The sequence below is a fragment of the Temnothorax americanus genome, unplaced genomic scaffold, assembly GCF_048541705.1.
Source record: "Temnothorax americanus isolate GAGA-0224 unplaced genomic scaffold, ASM4854170v1 Scaffold8, whole genome shotgun sequence".
Classification (NCBI taxonomy): Eukaryota; Metazoa; Arthropoda; class Insecta; order Hymenoptera; family Formicidae; genus Temnothorax; species Temnothorax americanus.
Genome location: NW_027509802.1, coordinates 4,083,157 through 4,106,891, shown reverse-complemented (window position 1 = coordinate 4,106,891; position 23,735 = coordinate 4,083,157). Strand labels below are relative to the sequence as shown.

General features: G+C 42.7%; 1 protein-coding gene across 3 annotated transcripts; it reads right to left on the bottom strand.

The window, feature by feature from the left end:
• Positions 1-165: 165 nt before the first annotated feature.
• On the bottom strand, positions 166-23,649 carry Drn (zinc finger AN1-type doctor no). 3 transcript variants are annotated; one of them, XM_077423638.1, is made up of 4 exons: positions 23,205-23,649; positions 4,546-5,021; positions 3,620-3,791; positions 166-3,531 (listed from the first exon to the last, which is right to left on the bottom strand). In XM_077423638.1, exons 2-4 carry the CDS (start codon positions 4,828-4,830, stop codon positions 3,383-3,385), a joined length of 606 nt encoding a protein of 201 aa, XP_077279764.1. In that variant the 5' UTR covers positions 4,831-5,021; positions 23,205-23,649; the 3' UTR covers positions 166-3,382. The 3 variants fall into 3 exon arrangements, with proteins under 3 accessions (XP_077279764.1, XP_077279766.1, XP_077279767.1); XM_077423640.1 differs by lacking the exon at positions 23,205-23,649 and adding an exon at positions 5,994-6,570; XM_077423641.1 differs by lacking the exon at positions 23,205-23,649 and adding an exon at positions 5,405-5,562.
• Positions 23,650-23,735: the final 86 nt, after the last annotated feature.

The window sequence follows — 23,735 nt, the reverse complement described above, 5'->3', positions numbered from 1 at the left end:
AAATTATTGAAATCAGGATCATTATATGCGAGAACGATATATCATTGAAAAATGCGTTCGATGTGGCTTTATGTTTGCTGTTAATTTTTAAAAGGCACTGTCGCACGTGTAAAAAAGCACGAATTTCGATCGAGATATATATATCATCGGGTATATCCAGCGTGGTAAAAGATAAACCGTTTATTGCAGCAAAAATTTTCATTACAGAGAAAATAAGGTCGCACCTCGTTCAAACTTCGGGAGATGTTTCCTCATATCTCTCTCTCTCTCTTTTTTCTTTGTACAGCGTACAGCTACAATATAATTCGATGAGGTGCTAAGTTGAAGAGCTCTATATAAAGTATAGTCGAGAACACACAAAAAACGATTTCCGGTTTTCGTTAGGGGCGATGCATTTATATATATTTTGTTTTTAAATATACATAAATATAGTCCGCTATAATTATAAACATTTCGAGAACTGTCAAAAGGGTCCCGTGTAGGGCCGGGAGGAAAGAGAGGACAAAAGGGACGAGGGGGAGAAGGAGGAGGGATAAAAATGGGAAAGAGAGGAAAGAGCGTAGGTAGGGAGCACACTAACTTCCTTTACGTATGTGAAACCTAAATGTCTAAAGCATTTTCAAAGGATGGTAATTGTAATCATATAATATATTAAAGTTGATGTTACTTTTTTAATAGCTTAAACGTACTAATATCAATCGTAATAATTACAAGCATCGTGTTACGTCCTTATATAGTCAGCCGAGTACGATCGTCGCTGATAAATCTTTTTTGTTTATCTCTCTCTCTCTCTCTTTCTCTCTCTCTCTCTCTCTCTCTCTTTCTCTCGCTCTCTTTCTCTCGTCTCCTATAAATCATTTATGTTCCTGCACGCATTCCTCTGCCTCACTCTCCCCAGGCATCACTACTCTCTCCACATACGCATTCCTTCAATCACTCTCTCCCTCTTTCTCCACCTATCATTCGATCGCTCTCGCTAGGCAAGATTATTCCGATATTGCGATACACGTTAGAAAAATATGCTATGCCTAAAATAGGATGAAGGCCTGAAGGCAACCATTCCGTCGATATTACTGATAATCGGTGTCTGGTGTATGTGTAACGTGTATATGTGTGAATGTAATTGTGTGTCTACGTGTGTGGTGTGCGTTTTTTTTCTTCTATACACGATTCTGATTTCTCTCGTCAGCGTTCTTAAAAAGGTGCGCCAAAAAGGAAAAAAGAACATATTCATCGACAACAATATCTTGATACAAGATAAAAGTATATATATATATATAGATATATATATGTATATGTATATATTGTCTATGTGAAGTCGGCGCACATATATAAGTCGTCCCGTAAAGATCGCGAAGAATCGTGCCCGATGGGAATTATCGATGACCATCTCCGAAAGATCCCGTTTTCGATTGCCTTAATTTCTAGGTAACGTTTTGGAAATTCAGCTGCGATTCGCTGCGCGCGTGTTCGAAGAGAAAACTCGTTCGCGGCTGGAGTACTTTCGGCGACGACGGCGTGAAGTATATTTGGTAACTAATACGGGATAACTAATGCGGCGTATTTGCTTAAGCCTGAAGAAAGAAAAGACACATAAAAAGTCTGACAGACCCTTACGATTACACATTTAACAGAACGCTTTATATATTTATCGAAAATAATAAGATATTTGATGTACATGTTTTTTTTTTTTTTCGAGGCGACGCAAAAATAAATTTTTAGGCGAATAATATTCACTTTTATACAAGTCCACTAATTACAAAACGAGAAGTAAAAGCACGGCAGCACAATTTAGATTAAGCGCTTTGTCTCGGGATAACATAAAGAAAAAGAAAGATAGGAGACATCGTTACTTTGTTTCACGCGAAATCGGGAAGTCGCAGTGTGTATTTCTTTTTAATATATTCTTTTCTTGAAAAATTCAAACCCACTCCGTGAAGCTCTTAAGGAATTGACCTATACGTGAGGTGTGATTTGCGCAGTTTTATCGTTTTCATTCATCTTGTTTTACAGGAGTAGAAGAAAGTTGAACAGCTATAGCACCCTTTCGCGTATGCTATAACTTTACAAACATGTATAAGGTGTTTACGGGCGAGAAAGGAAAAAATGAAAAGTTCGGCACAAGTTTTGACCGCGGAGAAGAAAAATATAATATAAGTATGTACGTGGATTATAAAATTTATCAGTGTAATATCCTTCGCGCACGGTTTTTAGTATACGTTCACACTTTACAAACTTTAATAGTTCTCTTATCTTTCGTCGTTCATATAATGCCCGGCCTCTCTAGACATTTTATTAATCATTTACTCTTACATTATGCGCTGCTGTGCAGCACCGGAATACCTCGCGCAGCTACCCTACAAAACTCGCAAAACAAGCAAAAATAATGGAAACGAGTAAACTAATCGACTTCAACCATTAACAATTCATTTATATTGTTCTAAGAGAAATCGAAGAAATACGTTAAAAAGAGGGGTTTAATTTACAAATCCCAGATTGGCGGCCGTAGTGTAAATAATTATTTGCAATATAGGTTGAAACATATTTAATGAGTAATAATTGCTGGTTATATTCACGTGAAATTGGACATAAACACACAGTACTACTTATACTTCATTGCATTATTTATGAATCAATAGACTAATATACTTAATAATTATAGACTAATTATTAACCTAAGATTGTGATCACCCATCAACGTCAGCCATTACCTAAGCAACATTCCCTATTTTTTACTTTTTGATATATAAACGAAACAGTAATGTATAAAATTTCTCGAACAAACCAAAACTCTTAAGACGTCCTGGACCGACTGACCGCACCAAGAGTTCTGCATTTACGTAAAACGAGCTTCATATTCGCAAAAAATTTTCTATTTAAGTAAATTAATAAACATAATATAGAATAATCATAATCCGTAATAATCATGAAGATAATAATAGGTAATAATAGTAGTAAGCTGGCAGCAGTTAGTAACCAGATATATTCTCAATTAAAATTCTCTCACTAGATGACAATCTGAAACTTACATGGCACTGGCATCCAATTACGAATTTCATTCACTCACGCGCACACGTTCTAATTTGCAATCTTTCGTTTATTTGTTCTGTCTGATATTCGTTTCTTTTCTTCTTCATTTTTTCTCTTTCTATACCCTTCCTCGGCATTCAGCTACAAAACAATTTTACTGTCGTTCTTGCGCGCGCACACACATTCATTCCCTCGCTCTCGCACACGATCTTACACGCTCGCTCGTTTCACCCCTCGACGTGCGAATCAGCTGCCAGATAATTTATCTCGTTTTCTGCGTGTTTTTCTTTTATATTCTGTTTGTTTATATAGTTATAATAACCATTTTCCCAACGACTACACACTAAATAGTTCAAATTTTTTGCACTTTTTCACCAACAACAACTGGATTGTTGCGCCGAATTTCTTGAGCGCCCATTTCTTTGTAATCGAATTTGCAATCGTGCTTGTCACTGTATCGATGCACGGCGCAAAATAGTCCTCCACAACGACACTCAAATCCTGAAAGTTCATCATCATGAAAACAACTCTAATTCGTTGCATTACTAATTAGTTACTAATAATTACATTACATTACATGGACACTTACCGGTCAAACCAACTTTTTTGCGACATACAGCACAACGATTTTTCTTCTTCTTAGATTCTTTATCAGTCTCTTTGCCATCAAAGGAGTCGTCTACATCGCCACTACTCGCCGATGAACCTTCAGCTACCGCACTGCTTACACCTACTTCACTTTCCTGATCTTCTCTGTTTACCTGATTGACAAAAGTATAAGACATACTGTAAGAACGATAAAAATAATTATTTATTATTACGATTATCTCTTAAAATTTCCTTTATATCTTTTATATTTCTCAAATTTCCGTTATATCTATTTCAAATTTAATGGAAAAATGTTCATTATTATATTATATTATATTTTATATATAGAGAGATTATTATCAAAAACACATAAATCCTTATACCAATTGATCATTAATTAGACATAAAAATTCATCTATATTATTTATAAAAGTTATAAATAACAAATGGGACATGTGCAGATGTTCAATGAGATTTTTATCGTAATATCATAAATATCATAATCAATATCAGAAACAACCGTTTCAATATAAATTAGACGCGTTGCATCATTTTCTTCTCGCAGACAGATAATCTGTGAAAGACAGATAATCTACTTTTGTAGAGTATAGGCAATTATATAATTTCTTGTCTACAGTCCGCATATTTCTACAAGAAATTTTTATTAAAACAATGCAAAAGAAGCAATAAATACATATATGCAATGTTGCATTTTAACGTCTCTGTAAAGTTCAGTCTAGCAATATTCTAATATTCTTTCCCCTTGCCGTTTTCAAAGTATATGTTTTACAGACTAAAAACAATTTGATGTATACGACCTTGCGGGTTCAGGACTGCTTATAAGCGCTATTTTCTGCAAATTAATTGAAAGAACAAAGGCGTTACGTTTGTGCAGAATAGCGATGAAGAAATCATGGTAATACTCACTTCTTTGGGACTGGGCAGATCCGACGTTGACTGAGGTATAGTAGGAATGGTAGGTTGGGCCGTCGTTCCCGTTGCCGCTGGGCTACCAAAATTGCCTTGCAACGTGCCGGCGTTGCTGGAGATAGTCTGCGAGGTTGGTACGGTGGCAGCTGACACTGGTGGTTGTTGCTTCTTTTTTAGATTTTCCTTATAGCATAGGGAACAAAGGCCATCGGTAGCTGGCGAGCCATAAAATCCACAGCCACTGCGACACAGAGCTTGCATAGGATTCGACTCTCGTTCCATAACTGTCGTCTTTGTCAGTGTCTCTTCGTTAAATCAAGGAAACTCCCGTTTAATAAATCCTAGTTGCGATCACTGCCTTGAGAAACAGTGGAAAGTTGCAGTCAGCTTGGCGTAAGATAACTAGGTGTAGTCCTTTGCTGCGGCTCTCTTCCCAATTGCTCCTCTGCAACCGTGTGTCACCATGTACTCACCTGTCACAAATAAATCGTGCGATTAATAGCAGAGGATATATAAAATAAAATATCACGTAACCATCTCGTATTTAAATATGTAAAACATCTTGAGCACGAGTATATAAACAGCAGTGTATATTACTTTGAGAGAATGTTAAGTGCGTCACAAGTTAAAATACATCATAAACGAGAATGACGAAGCCAAATCACAATCGAAGCAAGATAGCAAAGAGCGTTGCAGTTTACAAAATACAAAGATTGTGGTATTACGTCAATTAATTCACGAGGTATATTATCTTGACACATATCTTTTTCGTGACAAAGAGATAAATGTGAACAATAAAATTGTCCCACCAACGGGAACCGCACCAACGCGAGAAAATCCAAAATAGCCGCGTTACCTCTCGGCGATCGTGACGGCGAGCGTGTTTAGGGAAAAAAGGCAGGTGAGTTTTCGAAAATGTCAGAACACGGTGCGAACTGGCGAGAAAAGAAAATGGGACCTATCGGCGACTTAGCCTACTTCCTGCGTCGTGCAAGGTCAGAACATAAATATCTTCTCAACGAGGCATGCCCTTGGGATCTGCGGACACGCCGAGGCACTCGATAATAACCGAAATTTCAACAAAAAGACACAACAATGGGAGAGAGAAGGAGAAAGAGAGAAAAAGAGAGAGAGAGAGAGAGGGAGAGAGAAAGAGAGGAGACTCGGATGGCCCCGAACTGTGCGAACCCAAACGCGAGGCGACCGAGAGAGCGAGGAGGTGGGAACCCCGGGTGGGAGCGAGGGAGAGAGGGCGAGAAACCCCACGGTGGGAGCGAGCGAGAGGGCGAGAGGAAGAAGGGAAACGATTCCTAGGAATTTTTACTACGTCATCTTGGCGATGACATTTTTTTCCCTTTCTTTTCGCTCTCCGCGACAAAACCATCAGGAGGGGCCAGGGGCCAGGCGTGTGATCGCGCGGAGCGCGATACGGGGATATTACTCACTTTCCAACACGCAGCCGTGTCGCAACCGATGCGCAACATGGAGTAAGAATTTGTGCGAGGCATTTAAGTGGCGGCGGCCGTATCCTTATCGCGATCCGCGGACACCCCCCGCACAATAGAACTGTCGACAGAGGATCGCCCGTCTCTTTCTTCCGTGACCTTCCGTCGCGCTGGCTGACACACTCTCTCTCTCTCTCACACACTCTCGTTTTACAATCCTCTCGCGGCGCACTTCGCACGGCACGCGAAATCACGACGAAACGGAGCTGCCTTCAGGGCCTCGCGTTTCCGTGCGCGACGGTGAACGGCGACGGCGGCGGACGGGCGGACGATCCCGGCACCCGACGCGCTCGATATTACCCTCCGATCCGCGCTCTGCAGCCCGCAAGGACGGAGGAGAAACAACGATAACGACGGGCGAATGTTTTCATGATGGCGATCGCGCGGAGCGGCCAGGCGCGCGCTGGGGCTTTTGGGCGGACGCGTAAGCGACGGCACACCGCCAGGCGCGCGCGAGGCGACGCGATACGGCACAGCGCGGCGGACGCGCGTTCAACGACGGCCGACGCCGACGGCGGCAGAGGCAGTGGTGGTTGCTGCCGCAGCGGCGGCGGCGGCGGCGCATTCAGCGCCGATCGTGGACGGGGAACCGCAACCGCTCGCCATCGCCGCCGCTCAGCATGCGCTCGGCTGGTACTACCGCCAAATACCCCCCCCTCCCGGGTGAGGCACTTTCCGCGCTTTCTCCCCGCGAGCGCAAACTCCTTTCGGCGAAAATTTGATCGGGCCCGCTTCTCACGATTTCGTATGCGGCGCGCTCTCGCGCGCACGCGGCGGCGGCGGCGGCGGCGGTGGCGGCGGTTTCGGAACGCTCCCCGCCGGGCGAGCGATTGGCTCCTCAATTGAATCCAATTGATGCCGCGAACCGCGAAGCGGGACAAGTCCACTTTTTCGATACTCGCGAACTCCGACGGCGCGTTGTCGGCCGCGCGCGAGCTATTTAGGAGATTCTATATGCAAGGATGAATTTTTTACGCAGCGAAAAGATATTTTACGGCACGGAGGGTTTGTGCCACAGACATAATATTATTAATATGTGGCCTAAAAATGGATCTGGGTCGCTTGATCTAATGTCGATGAGATGCGATTCAAAAACATTTTCGAAAATCAATCTAGCTTACTCACGTACGGATAAACGCAGCTTTGGCAAATCTTGATCAGGTTTGTCTCGAAACGAGATTAAGTGAGACATTTGAATCGCTAGCTGGGTCATCGATCTGTTTTATTATTAGCTTTATTCTCTAATTGAGAAGGAAACAGGAGTATATTTGAATGTGACACAAATTACCTTATTATAATCAGATTTTAATTAGGTGCGAAGAATATGGGCAATATATTTTCTTTTGAGCACAGTTAATGAAAAGCTAGCGAGTTTATAGATCAATCAGCGCGAGCGGAAGCATAACACTTTTTCTACAAATTCAAGCGCGTACAATATAGCGCTACAATCCTATATACCTATATATATATATATGTGTTTTCATGTATTATTTATAGTATTTATATGCTCCAGGGGTTCTGACCTTATAAAATTTATGATTAATTGATGACCAATTTGAAATCGATCTCTCTCTCTTTCTCTCTCTCTCTCTTTTTTTTTTTTTTTTTTTTACATACGTCGATATGCTCTCACAATTTATTATACCTGTATTTTAAGATATTGAAGACTCGGCTGTATTTTCTTATAACGAATGTGATGGGTGAATAAAATTATTAACCGAAAATGGAGAGAGAGAGAAAGGGGGGAGAGAGGGAGAGAGGGAGGGAGGGAGGGAGGGAGGGAGGGAGGGGGAGGGAGGGAGGGAGGGAGGGAGAAGAGGGAGAGAGGAGAGAGGGAGGAGAAGACGAGGAGATGAGACGAGAGGAGATGAGAGAGAGAGAGAGAGAGAGAGAGAGATCTGCCAAACGAGCAATCGGCCCACTTTCCAGGATTTGGGTATTATTAAAACCCGACTGCTTAAAGAGTTATCTTTATTCTGAATCGAATGGTACCTCTTCCCTATCGGTTATAAGGGGTCGCAGGAGGTTAGGAATTGGGTCAGCCGTCTCGATCGGGAAAAATTATTAGAACGCGCATATAGAACCGTACCGAAATAGTAGTTGAAAATGTACGTTCGATCGAATGTCTGACGAGTTTCTATCGATATCGGGTAACTGGGCGAATTATAAGTACGCCAAATTGAAATGCGTAATTCACGCGTATATAGTATCTTTAAAAAGTAAAATAAAAGGGTAATTATTATATATGTACATATATATAATCCGAAAGGAAAGGGAGAACTTAATTTCCGTCATTCGAACATTCAAATTCTTGATATCTGCACATCTCGCAAATAGTATTTATGCAATAATAAATATATACTCTTTATATACACATATGACATAAATATATAATCTTCATAAATAAATAAGAAAATTTTGCGTTTTATTAATCGTTCAAAAATTATTGCGTAAGTTTAAAATGTAAAAGCTTCATCTAAGGATGAAGATTGTATCTCGAGATGAATGTACGCGGATATGTGTTGAAGAATTTAATTCATCTCGGGACGGTAATCTTTTGAATCGTACGCAAAATTTTCACAATCTAAAAAATAAATGCCAAAGGCTTAAATATTTTCTTCCACGAGTCCGAGTAACATTGGCATTAATTGCATCAGATATATATAATCAAACAGAAAATTTTTTTATTTGGTTCTGATAAGAGTGGCATTTGCATAAACGTTAGCCGTCGTGATCATGCGTAATCGCGCGTTCGCTTAATCGGGATATTCAAAGACTTGACTTATGACCGTACACTTTCTTATAAATAAAATGCTTCAACTAAGAACTGTCAAAGTTCACTATTCCTTAATAGATGACTGCAAAGTGCAATATAAAGTACGCATATGTGTGTGTAACAAGATATCATTTCTTGAACTTTCCATCGTGCCCAAAAAGTCCAGCTTTAACAAATAATCAAACTTAAGAAACACATTGTAACACGACGCGTGTGTGTCCGGCCTTTAATCGCGCGAGATTAAAGAAATTCTTTATCTCCCGGGCGATTCTCTTTGTGTCAGTCTCACGATAAAAAATCGCCGTACAAAATGCGTTGCGAGGACAGAGAGCTGGAAAGGAAGGGACCGGAGCAGCTGCGTTCAGAAACGCCACGGTATAGTCCAGTGGACGGCACCAAAGTGAAGTGAGGCGATAATGCGAGGAAAACGAGTGGATAAGAAAGGGGCGGTGGAGGGGGGTTTGTAATAGTAGAGTCTCTCTTATCCTCCGCTCTATCTGCTCTCCTCTGCTTCTCCTCTCTCTCTCTCTCTGCTCTCGCGCCTCTCTCTCCTCGGCTTCTCTTCCGCCTGCCCCTCGCCTTTTTCTTTTTCGCCCCGCCCGCCCCCGCGCGAGGCTTTCTAGTACTACGAGACCCGCCGAGCAAAACCTTCCCCGCGTAAGGTGTTTCCGATGCAACACTCCTACGCGCTGCGCCGCGACCGGGGACCGGGGCACGCCGGGACCCGGGACAGGTGGCACGGCGACGGGTTTTAACGCGGCGATTACTCGACGTTTAATTCCAGTCTCGCCCGTCGTGCCTCGCGCGCGCGCAATTCGTGGCGCCGCCACGATATCTCCTGCCTGTACCAAACACATCGCGGAGTAAACTGGATATCGCCGGAACACGCGATCACCGAATGACTTGCTCGCCTCCTCGCGACGACGATTGACGAGGCGAGCGAAGCTTATATAGAGATATAGAGAGCCAGCTTTGTTTTCTTCCCTCTATTTCTCTTTCGCTTCTTCTCGGATGGAAACGATATCTCGAACGATATCTCGAAAGATAGATCATTAACAAAAGAGAATCGACAGGCGAATCGCGTTTACGCGAAAGATTGTAAATATATTGCACAGATATGTTCGCTCCGAAATTATCGCGCGGCACTCGACGTTCGCGGATAGATGCGAGTAAACGTCCGTGCTGTTTCGCACGATCCGTCGAAAAGCAATTTCTCCCTCCACTCTCTCGACCCGCGAGCCCCAACTTAATCGGGCTTTAACCCCACTTTTGCGCTCTCTTCGCCGAACTCGACCGACAACACGGGGACGCGTATATATAGGCACGGACGCGACACGTGAAATTTTGACAGCTGCGATACCACGTCGATGAGACGTCAAAAACGGACGTTTTTTCCGCGCGAATGGAATATCGAACGACATTTAATTAATAATTCGCACAGCATTCTCTCCGCGATGTTTCCTTCACTTTCCTCCTTTATTATCGTTTATCCTAATTTTTGATTTTCTTTGTGTTCCTTGGCAATCGAGAGTCGTTTTAGACATCCCTAAGTTACTTTTCCTCGACAAAGAGCTTTATATAGTTATTCTCGCCACGCAAATAATATTCTAGAGATGTACGTGACAATAACACGAACATTATTCTCTGCCATGTCGCCTCCTTTATCTTGTTTATCCTAAGTTTTTAGTTTCTTTGTAATCTTATTCACAATCGAGTTGTTTTAGAAATGTCCCGCTAGGTTAATTTTTCTCGACAAAGCTTTGTAGTCGTCCTCTCCAAATAATCCTTTCTGAAATTGATGAAAATACATGCTTCTCTACGATATCTCCTCCTTTATCTTTGTCTATCCCAATTTGTTATTTTCTTTGTGTCTCTCGCAATCGAGAATTTTTTTAGGAGAATGTCCCTAGATTAGTTTTTTTTCTTTTTCGATAAAGCTTCGCAGACATCCTCACCGCGCAAAAATAATTCTTAAGATTTAGCGAGACAATGGCTTTAACATTATTCTTAGCCACGTCACAGCTACATCGTCATCGGTTATAAGTACCGAGCTGGCAAACTCCTTCGTCACAATGAGGAAAGAGGCAATGCCACTGAGCGCAAGGCCGAAGGCGAACAAAAGCGCGCGCGGCGCGAGAAAGACAAATTACTTAAATCTTTTCCTTTTCTTTCTTCCCGCTTCCTGAAACTTGTAGAGCGCGCGGGGGATCGTATAAGTGCCTCAGCACGTAAATTTGCACGCGTATTCGGGCCGCGTGCTTTGCCACCAAATATCCGCGGTGCAGCATCGTGTTGGTATTCGAGAAACGGCGATGACCGTCTCAAAAGTAACTGGGAAGCGATATTTCACAGTGTTAGATCAATTTTTTTTTTTACTAACAACAGTACCATGTAACATATAATAATTAATAATGCAGCAATAATGTTACATAAATGTTTTTCAAACCAACGATCATGATACACGAAAATTTAGACGGGAAGCACCGAATATATACGTGTGCAACTTCACACATATTAGGGCATATAAGGTAGAAAAAAAAGAAGTGTCAAATAAACACTTATATATGCTCGCGGCGTATATACGTAACAATCTACAATCTTGAAATAAGATATATGCGTCAAACGAAGAAAACTTGCTTGAACGAAGTCATTTATGCAATAGTTTAACCAAAAAAAAAGTTGAAATAAAAAGTTGAAATTCTTATAAGAAAATTATATAGATTGTTGCGTATGTACAAGTACATAATACATTAATTTTTTATTTGACACCATGTTCTTTTCTGTTTATTTCTTAAGCATTTATATAACTGCTTGCATTTCTTAATGTTTGGTTTATCGATAAAGTATAAAATACAACGATAATATACTATAAACCTTGAAGTAATTATCAGCAAATTTATATCGCGACACCCGATATCTCTCATTGAAACCAAATTAGGTCATGACGTCGGAAGAACAAAATCAAAATGTGGTTTATTCTTATCGGTTGAACTTGTACGCATATAACTCCATAGATTCAGAACAAACTCGGTGGAAAACATCATTATAATATTATTATCTTTGTTATTCTTATATTTCTTTCTTTGCATAACAATGAATAAGGAATAGTATAAAATTCTCTGAAGGCGAAGCACGCAACTTTCCTCGCTTTTGTCGCGAAACTAGCTAGTCACTAATCTCGAAGGAAGATACAATGTATGCATGTATGTAGTTATACATATTCGGCTGACTTCATTGTGAAACGGATCGCTAATCTCACAAACGTCTTTCACCATGCCCGCGCATTTGACTCACGCGACGTAGATAAGAATGACGCACACTCGCAATTTCCCGATTACTTATCCTAACGGTTCTTTTTCTCGCGAATTGACCCACGAAATCCTCAAATATGAATCCTCAAATACGAATAGATTTTGCTTCGCGTGGCGTAAAAAATATTGTCCAAAATTTATCAAGAGAGCGAAGCCTAGGGTCTAAATTCTCATCTGAATAACAAAATAGATTTCTTTATTGTCATGCTACGTTATTGTCGTGTCTTTGTCATAAATTGTAAACGGCATGCGTTAATTTAAAAAAATATTTACTCTAGGAAAAAGTTAAATACAGAGAGAGAGAGAGAGAGAGAGAGAGAGAGAGGGGGGGGAGTCATATGTATGAAGTGAGAGTCATGGTAAAGTTCACGTGACGCGATGACTCGATCGCCACGCTTCTTCATTCATGTCGGTCCTGCTAGAATATCGTACTTTTTCTCCTCGGATGTAGCTTCTTATCTTTCGAAATTCGATCGCGTTATTTTTTTTTTCCAAGCCTCCACCCTACCAATATGTTTATCAGAGGTGCAACGCGTGCGCGACCTTAGCGACGATTTTAATAAATGGAAATAAAAAGAGGATGACGTCAAGCAGCGGAGAACGGGAGGAGTTCGTATCGATCGAACCCACGTATAACGAAGTGAGATCCTTCGCGCGGATGCGAGGACGAAGTGGGCGACAATGACGAGGGAAATTAGGACGACACGACGAAGGATAACGCCCAATTTAAATTTCTGCCAAGAGAGAAAGCGAGCGACGAGCGACTTCGAACTTGCGTCGAAAAGCGCAGTTTCCTCAAGTTCGACGATTTTCGATTTAAAATCGCGCCGCGCATTTGGCGATATATACGTATTACATATATAGGCCTGTTCTTTTCAGCTGAACTTCTTGCATGGTTGTTCATCTTTTCTCTCTTTCTTTTCACGTTGGAGAGAAAAAGAGAAAATATGAACCTTGCGAGAAGTTCAGCTAAAAAAGAACAGGCCTTATGAATCGCTCGCATATATATATCAGATTGGGAGCAGATTGAGAACAAAGAATATGCCCCTTTCATGTCAATTAACAATTGTATATACGTCTATACCGCGTGTACACACCGAAAAAGAAAGCGCAGCTGCGCCAGTCGAACGGAAGTTCGAGAGCTATGTCCGATTCGAGAGCTTTATTTACTCGAAGGAGTAAATGACCTTTCCCCCACAACGGCCGTTGCACGATTGTCCGACCTTCGCAAAGTCGTTTAGTCGGGCTCGCGCGCCACCGCCTTTATCATACAGGAATATCTCGGATTTCGGAAGAGAGCTCGGCCGCGAGTCCACAACCTTGGAGATGTGGCCCTGCCTTCCTTTTCGGCGAACCACACACGGTATGGACAATGAACACAAACGGAATTTAGCAAAACCTAACCCACTTTTGGCGGTAGGATTTTAGCGTAACACGAATTCTAAAATGACTGACGAGAATAATTTTATTTTCGGCGCAACGAGATATAGATATCATTTTCGTGCATCTGCAACAATGAAATGTAATTTTTAATTGAAGTTATATAAGTCAATATCAATATAATTGTTGTTAATGAAATTTACGTTCCTTTTAAAGAAGAAAAGAATATCCAGCCGATATTCGTAAAGAATGTCAGAAATGTCTCTCTCATCAAAGAAGATAAAATTAGCGCGCGACAAAAATCGGTCTGGAAATAGGAGAGAAAACAGGATTAATTATATTATTGGACAAATTTAACTCTCTTTTTCTCTCCTGATGTTTTTAAGTGTAAACTTTATAATTATTTACTATCGCTTCATTGTAAATCCACAGCTGATTGTGCTGGTACAATTTAATCTTTCTGTATCGTCTTACATGCGCGCACAGATTTTATTCTACATTGTTTGTATTACATTAATTTTCTTTTTTATATTATTTTATTTCTATTTTTATTATTTTATATATGTGCATTATATTACAGTTTATGTACTGTCCATTTTCTTTTTTGTAATGTCTTTACGCTTTAGGAGTCGTAATCCCAGACTAATAAATGACGATTCTCTCTCTCTCTCTCTCTCTCTCTCTCTCTCTCTCTCTCTCTCTCTCTCTAATCTTTCTCTCATTTTTTTGTGAAAAAGGTGTGCAAAGGGTTGTGTACTTCAGAATCCATGATTCTCCGAGAACCGACGTGTTTTAAGGACTAAATTTAGAGCAGGAGCAGGTAACGACCACGAAACTAAAAGTGTCGCTCGAGAGTTCGTGTTTAGACGCTAATATTGTCGGCGGTATCATTTTTAACCGCCGCGCCGTGTATACGCGCGGTTGCGCCCATTCAATAATAGACGACCGAAGAAAACAGGATCGACTAGTCTTCAAATCCAATTACACAACGGATCGGCGCGGTGCGCCGAGCACCTGCTATTTATGTCCCGGCTAGACAGAAACTGGTGTTACCTCTAATGCCGAGAGATCGGGAGACTCCCGCGATCGATTCGGAAAATGCGGGGCGATAAATTCACCTTAGAAAGCGTTAACGCGCGAAATGAGTTTTCCGAACTAATATCTCTCGACGAAACCCATCCAGGATTCGTTGATCAAAGTCGAATAAGCGACGCGCGCGCTCTTCGTGTGTAACAACAACCGAACGGTGCAATTCGAGCGCAACGAGATCACGGATGCAGATACGGAAAAAAGCATCGACCTTTCATCCAGATCGGCTTTCTCCATTCGTAGGATAGCTCCTCTTTCTTCTTTCTTATTGCAACGCGTTAAAACGCGCATCGACAGACGCTCCGGCATCGTACCGAAACGAAAGGCGGAAAGCGTTCGAGGACTTATATTTTCATCAAGTCCAATTCGCAACAGCGTGGCTCGACGAAAAAGTGTGTCACGATACAAAATAGAAAAACGCGCGCGCCTGTTTCAGCCAATAATTGACAACTGGATCGGATTAATTCCGAGCGAAATCCAAAGAGTTTTTCTATCATGGCTCCACAGCAGCGATTACACCACACCTGATGGGGAACCGCGGGGACCGGCTATTCTCGAGAATCGAGATCCGCGCGAATAACGCCAACTTCGCGGAACAGACTCGAATGACCAACGGTCACGACGCGCGAACGCGTAGACGGGAAGCACGCGCCCCGACGCGCATGCAAATTCACGCTGCAGGTAGGAGGAATCTACGAGCGGCGCGAATACAGAGGCAACTCGTACCGCGCGCGCGAGAGAGAGGGGGGGGGGGATTTCGATATTTGTTCGCGGGGAATCGGCGCTAGATTCACTCTCGTTGCCGGATCGCGCGCGCACGCGGAAACGCGCGGCGGAACGGAATATATCTCGCGTGTGCACGTGTGCGCGCGCATCCGCGATGCGGCGCGGAGCGGCCACGACGTCCCGTATTTTTCGCGCACTCACGCCGACCGGGAGATGATGATTCATATTCGTTTCGTGGCTCGGGCGCGGGCGCCACGTAGCGCCCGCGTTCGCATGCGTGACTAGCAAGGACGCGCCACACGAGTAAAAATTTCTAATAATCGCCATACTCGCGGACATTCCCTCGAAAAACGCCGGTAACGGGAACTAAATTGATGCTAGATAATTCATGGATGCTTAAAAAGATTGACGTCGGTAGAAAGTATTAACACACTGACATTACGTTACACGTTTTTCATTATTCTGTGATTTATTAGTATTGGAGGAAAGTATGTACACAGATTTACTCAATATTTTCTGAAGAAAGTAAGAAGAAACCAAAAAATATTTTAAAAACAAAAAAAGCATTCCTTATAATAGGGAATTTGCATGAAAAAAATATTGCATTTTTTTTTATTTGTAATTTAAATATACATTATTATAAATTTATTTACAAAATTTTAAATTTTAATCAATAAATAGGTAGTCAAAAATGAAATTAAATTTTAATAATATTTGAAATTTTCTGTGCTGTGAGAAAACGATTTTGATTGGCTGACAAGTGCATGACGTCACATTGCAATAGTCTCAACTCTCCGTCTGCTAGGCTGCGTTTGGAAACGTCACCCGAGTGCACACGAGTATACTCCCTTCTCTTTCTATCTCAGCGAGTTATAGGTTATGTCAGCGTCAAACGGGAAGATTCTATTTGTATTCTCACGTTTTTATCTTGAGGTACATAAAAAAACAGTTCACCTGGTGTTTTAATAACAGTACTTTTACATAAAGGTACAAAACACGCTTTATGTGTCTTTGCTTTACTCATTTTTTAAAATAAATGATTGTTTCAATGGTTAAAAGTATTACTTTACTGCGGTGTGACGTCACACGGCGTTCGGGAAGACTCGGTCGTTTCCGGACCGTTTTCTCGGCATTTCAAATAATGCAATATTTTATTATTTATTTTCTCGGTTATTTTGCGTTAAAAAATTACGAAAAAAAAGACAATTAAAAGAACATACAAATTATTTAATGCAATTTAAAAAAAAAATCATGCAAATTCCCTATTACTATGATGTAAACTTCATTTTTTCAAGATCGTTTCCGGGTTAAATCTCTTCAATCGTAAGCTGTAACTTAGAAAATGACTCAAAAAGGTTTGTTGCTAATTAATTCCCCGGGACCGCTCGATATCGTTAATGTTTAACGGTACCGTATTAGTCGTGGCCCGTCGATAAGCCATCCCCGTTGCCGATACTTAAGTGAGTAAGAGCGGCGAGTGCTTTTTTTTCTTTTTGAATGGTCACCCCCGTGCGTCCCTACCTGCCCGCCCGCTCTCGGTGGCAGGCGTCGAACTTCACGACGACCTCGCCGCAGCTTTCACGTACACGCGCGCGCGTGCGTGAGCACGAAGAGTACAGTTGTCCCAGAGAAAAAGAAAGAGAGAGAGAGAGAGAGAGAGAGAGAGAGAGAGAGAGAGAGAGAGAGAGAGAGAGAAAGAGAGAGAGACACACAAGTTCCTCGATCCGTCGCGCGTGCAGACGGAGCACGGAGCACGGAGCGCGTTGTGCGCGCACGCGCGTGCCGTGTGTGCGTGCGACGAGCGACGCCGCAGCGTGTAAAAGCCGAGACGCAACGAGATGTAAAAATAAAATAACAAAGATGGAAAAGAAAGAACAGATTGATCACGCAGCACAGCGAAGTCCCTCGTTTTGAAATTTAGGAATTGTATATAGGCTCATTGTCAGAGGTCGACTTTTCACTTTTCCGAGTGAATAAACGTGCGAACGGGGCGTGGCGAATTGTTTGCGATGCCACGAGCTGTTAAAAAGTCGCAGAGATATTTGTTTCACCTAATTTTTCTCCCCTTCCTGAAAGTGGGGACTTTACAAGGGCCAATTAAGGACAGAATAAAATACATTGGCGTTTGATCGCTACAAGTTGACCGAAGTTATCTGAAATTTCTTCCGTCTCGTTTTCTTCCTCAAAGAAAGTCTTCATAGGTTTGGCCACTAAGCCGTCGCTGAGCTAAGCCAGTCAATAAGCTTGTCTCGGATATCGTTGCGCGTTTCGTAATACACAGCATACTTTAGAGTGAAAATAGGTCACGAGGGTAGTCGTTCTTAATACGTATCGATAAATTGTTTACCGTGCACATTTCGTTCTTCGGAGTTAATTGATTTTTACAGTGGCAATTATATTAATGGCAGTTCTTACTAACTTGTTTAAGTTACTTTAATTCTCTGCACGCGCGCGCGCGTATCTTCTAATTCCAATTTTATAGGGACAGATGACGAATAGCTTGATTAAAATTAAAACTAACTGATATTGTTGAAACTGACCGTTGGTCATCTCGCCATTATTTTCACAAGTGCCCGTCAATGTTTTGCGATAATTCCGTAATGTTCCGTATATACTGTAGCATGTTTGTATCAATCAAGATCAATTGGAGAGTCGAACATTCAGCGCCATAAATTTGCGCCGATTCTCCTGACATCACCTCTCTTTATACATAATTTTAGTTATAAACTAAAAAAAAAAAATTTGCGTCAATCTCAGCAATTACGACAGAAGAATCAATACACTTTATTTAACGTTAACAGTTGTTCAACCAAATTACAAATATATTAATTCTGATCCTATATAAACGTGTAGGCGTACAGATTATGTAATTTAAATAATTTTTAACGATAAACTCTTTAGCAGTTGTTAAAAGTATACAGCGATAGAAGATCATCTTTACCTTACTTATTCTTTATGATTGAATGACAGAGAGTATATATACGGTATACTTCGTATGACCTCGCTCATACAAATTTGTAAAAAGAAGGGCGTAAGGAATGAGGAAGGAAGGAAAAAGAGGAGACATGTTAAAGATACATTTATTACAATGTCAAATAAATCTGTCGAAATAATTTAACGAGACAAGGTACAGCGAAGCGGCAAATTTGAAATGTGCCAATTGCAACGTTAATCGTCACTCGTAGATGTAGACGGGGTGATCAAACATCACGCACTCCCATTTGTAATAAATGCTGAGGGTAAATGCGAGAAGTGTAATAACACGTCGAACGTTCGAATGTCACGTATTCGTTTTTTTAAATAGTGGAGCCCCTATTTAGTATTAATGTGATAAAATAACGACGGACTGTATTAAACTTTTTTAGTTACCGAGTTAGCTTGATATTAAAAATTAAAGCAACGCAATCTATACATTTAATACTAAGTTCCTCAAGAGTATGAATAAATAACAAAAGTATTTTTTCTCTAATTATAAATAAAACACTTTAATACAAATTTTATGAAAAAGTTAGACCTATATGAAAGATCTAATTGATGCCGATCAACGCGCAGATATAAAGAGCCTACAAATTGTAGTAAGAAAACGGAATAGTAAAATAAGATGCAATAGATAAACTTGGATCATAGAGTATATCGATCCACGTCTATATAAATATTAAATATAAACAAAACGCGCGACGAGCGGGGGCGGAACGGGGGGGGAGAGGAGAGGCGGAATTCATTATCGCTCGCGACGACCCGTTATGATGGCCATAAAAAAAAAGCTTGTACAAGATACCAGTGAAAGAGTTTAAGCTGCGACTAACGTTAACGGCGATGTGAATTACAATGCGAACGTGTTTGACGGCAAGAAGGAGCGCGCACCGAGGAAAGGAGGAGCATGTATTAAACTCGTCCGACGAGCCTTCTGATCGAGTGTATGAAAAATAGGCGGCTCGCGCAGGATGTTCCAACGTCGACGGGATGTCCTAGGAAATTTCACGTTTCACGATGAATTCGATTTAACGGAAACCACGCGGGAGGCCCGCCCGCGTCCCTTCGGTCCTCGCTTTTAATTTCTGGCATCAGAGAATAACGTCTCGGCTTAATCGGAGATTGAATTTCTAAGAAAAAAATTGTCGGTGCCAATGTAATAAAAAAGAAAAAAAATTTCGTTATCCAACTCTATTCTTGAAGCTCGACGTCGCCTTTAAATTTCTGCAGCGTTAGATAACTCCGCGACGATTTGCGCCTCGCCATGTGGCTATAACTATTGCTTTTCTCTCTCTTAAATTAGTTCTCTACTATCTGCAGTTACACAACGTATCTCCGTGGATGTACAACAGAGTTACAGAGAAAACCCTTCAACACGTTTAAATAAAAAAAACCGTGTGCATTTCAATTTCAAGAAAAAAAAACACTTTAATGCCATTTACATCTTTTAACACAACAGCATTGCAGTATAAGAAAGAATACACATTTTATCTTTTACATAAATATATTCGCAATGGCTACGTATCAAACGATTAATAACTAACCTCTTAAGCCTCAAGCTTTGTTCGCTGAGTAGATTAAAAAAAAAAAAAGAGATATTCCCTACTTAAGCACTCTATAAGATAGCACCCTTTCGAGCATTGAAACATTAGATATATTGTTTACAGCATATGTGGGAAGTTTAGAAAACAATTTAATACAAAAATGATGAAAAATTAAATAAGTACAGCCTTGGCAAAAATTATTATAGACACTTTTATAAATCATTATGCTGTACCGAATCCGAGCTGAATCTAATACCAGGAAAAAGACTTTTATCGTTTAAAAATTGTTTGCTAAAGCGTTCATATTATTATAATATATATATAAGAAAAAAATATATATATATTTTTTTTTCTTTCTTTCAAGAATAAATGTTATTTTGAAGAAACTTTATTTTAATAAAGTGCCTAATAATTTTGGCCAAGACTGTATATGTACAATATATTAATATGAGTGCGAATGCGCAAGATTTTGTGTGTGTGTGTGTGTGTGTGTGTGTGTGTGTGTGTGTGTGTGTGTGTGTGTGTGTGTGTGTGTGTGTGTGTGTGTGTGTGTGTGTGTGTGTGTGTGTGTGTGTGTGTGTGTGTGTGTGTTTGTGTGTGTGTGTGTGTGTGTGTGTGTGTGTGTGTGTGTGTGTGTGTGTGTGTGTGTGTGTGTGTGTGTGTGTGTGTTATTCATCCATATGCATCACGCAGAGAGAGAGAGAGAGAGAGAGAGAGAGAGAGAGAGAGAGAGAGAGAGAGAGAGAGAGAGAGAGAGAGAGAGAGAGAGAGAGAGAGAGAGAGAGAGAGAGAGCAAGCGCGTGTAATGACGCGGGCGCGAGCGGCTGGCGTCAGGGTGCCATTACATGGAGCGCGGAAACGCGGAAACGCGGAAGCGCGGAACAAAATAGTAACTAGATTCCGCGTTTCCGCGAGTTGAGTCCCGCACGTTTGAACGGAAAAGCGGAATCCGCTATTATCGTGTATGTATGTATGTATGGCTGCGTTTCGATATTCACTGCCAGTACTTAACGCAGCCTATGTATGTACCCTGGCTTGCATATAAGATATACTTCATAATAACCATCAACATGATGTTTGGATCTATAATATTATACTGCCACTTTTATTAAATAATAAAGTAATCGAAGAGTATGAGTAAAAGCTTTTTTTTTCAATGTGATTAAACAGCTCCGAAATTTGATGGAGTATATTGTATCCGCGTTGACAACGGATTTTGACGCGTTCGCTCCGCGAGTTTGTTTCTCCTTATATTACATGGAGCACAATTTGCGCGGAAAAGCGGAACAGTATAGTGACAAATAGACATTTGTATTCATTTCTTAAAATTGTGTTCACTTAATTCATTGCAATTTTTATTAATATGCTTATCTTTTCAGCTTATCTATTGAATACAAGCATTTTAATCAATAAATACCGTTAAAAATTAATATTTTATAATTCTCCGTTCCGCTTTTCCGCTCAAAATATGCTCCATGTAATATAAGGCATTCAAAACAGACGGAACAGATCGACGGAAATCTAGTAAATTTTGTCTTCCGCGCTTCCGCGTTTCCGCGTTTCCGCGCTCCATGTAATGGCACCTTCAAAGCCGAGCGCGGCGGAGTCGCGGAGTCGAGTAAAGCTCACCACGGGAGAGGAAGTAACCGCGCGCGGTGTAGATACCAGAAATTATTCTTGATAAGGCCGCGGGAGAGGAGGCGCGCTGCACACGCGCGCGCACGCGTCGCGCTATATACTCTCTGGGGAAACACGCGCGGCGAGAGAGTTCCGTTCGACCGCACCGAGGGGGCATCCGATCCGGAGGCTCTCGGCCGGAGCGGCCCGCAGCGGCCGCGATTCCGCGATCCCGAGACTCTCGCCGAGCCAGAAAGAAAGATTGTAAACAACGGAGAGTGAACGAAAAAAAAAAAAAATCCGTGGGAGGGGAGGGAATGCCCCCGAAGGGACGGACACCTGAATAAGGGAAGTGCGAAGTGCGTCGGCGACTCGCGGGTCTCGGAGGAGAGAAAGAGAGCGAGGAAGGGCGGAGGGGTGGGGAGGGGAGGCGGAGGCAAGGAGAAATGGCGTAAGCGCGTAAACGTACAGCATGCGTCACGAACCCGTTACTGGGCACTCTTTTTTTTTTCTCTCTTCCTTCTTTTCCGGCGAGAGAAAAGCGCATCCGCCATCCGCGTCTGGATATCAATTGATCAAAAATTTTCCGTGAAACACGCGGCGTATGTGAGCTCTCTCTCTCTTTCTCGCTGGGCAGCGACGGCGTTCGACATGCGTCCCTAGTCCCTACCACGCGTGGCACGGTCGAGAGACAAATAAGAATTAGTAGAATATTACGCACGAGGTAAATTAGACGAGTCGACGGTAGGGAAGAAGTCGCTTTATCTCGTAGGAAGAATATTATATACGCGCGCGGCCCGGACCTGGACGCGACGCGTCCGGCCACGCGGCAAGTACCTCGTTCATTTTCGGAAAGCGTCTATTCGGAGGAGTCTAACGTTCTAACGGATATAGGGGCAGTAGAGGCAACTCGGCACTCGGCACTCCGTGTGACGTCTAAAGCGTACGCATACATTCGAATCAGATCGGAGCGCTGCCATCGTGCGAGACCGATAGTGAAAAAGAGAGGCGACGTCGTCGAAACGTCGAGAGAGCGAGAGAGGAGAGTGGAAAGGAGGAGAGAGTGGAGCGAGAGCGAGAGAGAAAGACGGATAAAAAGAGAGCGAAGGGAACGGATGAGGAGGGAGGAGCGGAGCGGAGCGGAGGGACGGGGAAGGGAAGGCGAAGGAGAGGTTAAGAAAGAAAGAAAGAGAGGCCTGGAGCACCGAGGGAGGACCGCCGTCCGTCGCGGTGTGCGGTGTTGGCAGACGGAAGGATGGCACGGCATGGCTACCATCCTTGAATACGCACTTAGCCGCGAATTGCGCCGTTCCTTTGTCCGTCTCTCTCTCTCTCTCTCTATCTCTCCGCTCGCGGAACGCGCGCCACAGGCCACTTAACACGTCGGCGGGTCCTACCGCGTCGTTCCGCCGCCGTTCCGCCGCGGCGTGGCGCGGTTCTGCTCTCTCGCGCGAGCGGAGATAATTGCGCGCACGTAACTCGCGCGAGGGGGGAAAACGGGGCTCTCTCGCGAGAGCTCCGCTCGGGAATAATACGCGGGGGAGGCGAAGGAGGAGAAATAGTCGTCCGTCTCTCACGGCTATCCCGACCCGAAAATAGTCCCGCCGCCCGCGGCGCGGGCGAGTTACGGGTACGGGGTAGTGGCCGCACTGGCCGCGCGCCGCGGGGTAGAGAGAGAGAGAGAGAGAGAGAGAGAGAACGAGCGAGCGAGCGCGCACGGGATTGCGACACTTACCGAAGGCTGTTGCGGTGCAGCAGGGCGCAATATGTCAGCTGACTTGACGCGCGACCGATCCCAATTCTGCGTCACTATTCCACATAATTCTCAGCGGGACATTCGGCCACTCGCGCTCGCAAAATGTAATCCCCGGACCCCGCGTATGTATACGCGGAACCGCTGCCCGCCTCGCGTTTCACACTGTTTCACAATACCCGCGACCCGCGATACGAGAGGAGGTGGAGAAGAGGGAGAGAGAGAGACAGAGGTAGATAGAGAATCTCCGAGGGGATTGGGGGAATTAAAACGAGCTGGAGAGGACGGAGAGGATAAAAGTATAAGGACGACGCTGACGACGGCGACGTCGGCGACCGATCCTTCCCGGAGAGAGGAGATAACTCTCTTCACACCCAACTCTCTTCGTCCACGACTACGAAGTATAGACCACCACCGCAGCTGCAGGCGCGAGAACGAATACTGCCGATGTGACTGACGACTGACGTAAAGTTAGATCTCTTTTCGCTCTCCCCCTCCCCGCCCCTCGTACTC

What these genes read in the sequence shown, in the direction of transcription:
- Drn (XM_077423638.1), bottom strand. Translation starts at nt 4,830, where the DNA reads ATGGAACGAGAGTCGAATCCTATGCAAGCTCTGTGTCGCAGTGGCTGT. An exon ending in ATCTGCCCAGTCCCAAAGAA is followed by an intron (nt 3,792 to 4,545) that starts GTGAGTATTACC and finishes TTTGTCAATCAG; the next exon opens with GTAAACAGAGAAGATCAGGA. An exon ending in CAAAAAAGTTGGTTTGACCG is followed by an intron (nt 3,532 to 3,619) that starts GTAAGTGTCCAT and finishes ATGAACTTTCAG; the next exon opens with GATTTGAGTGTCGTTGTGGA.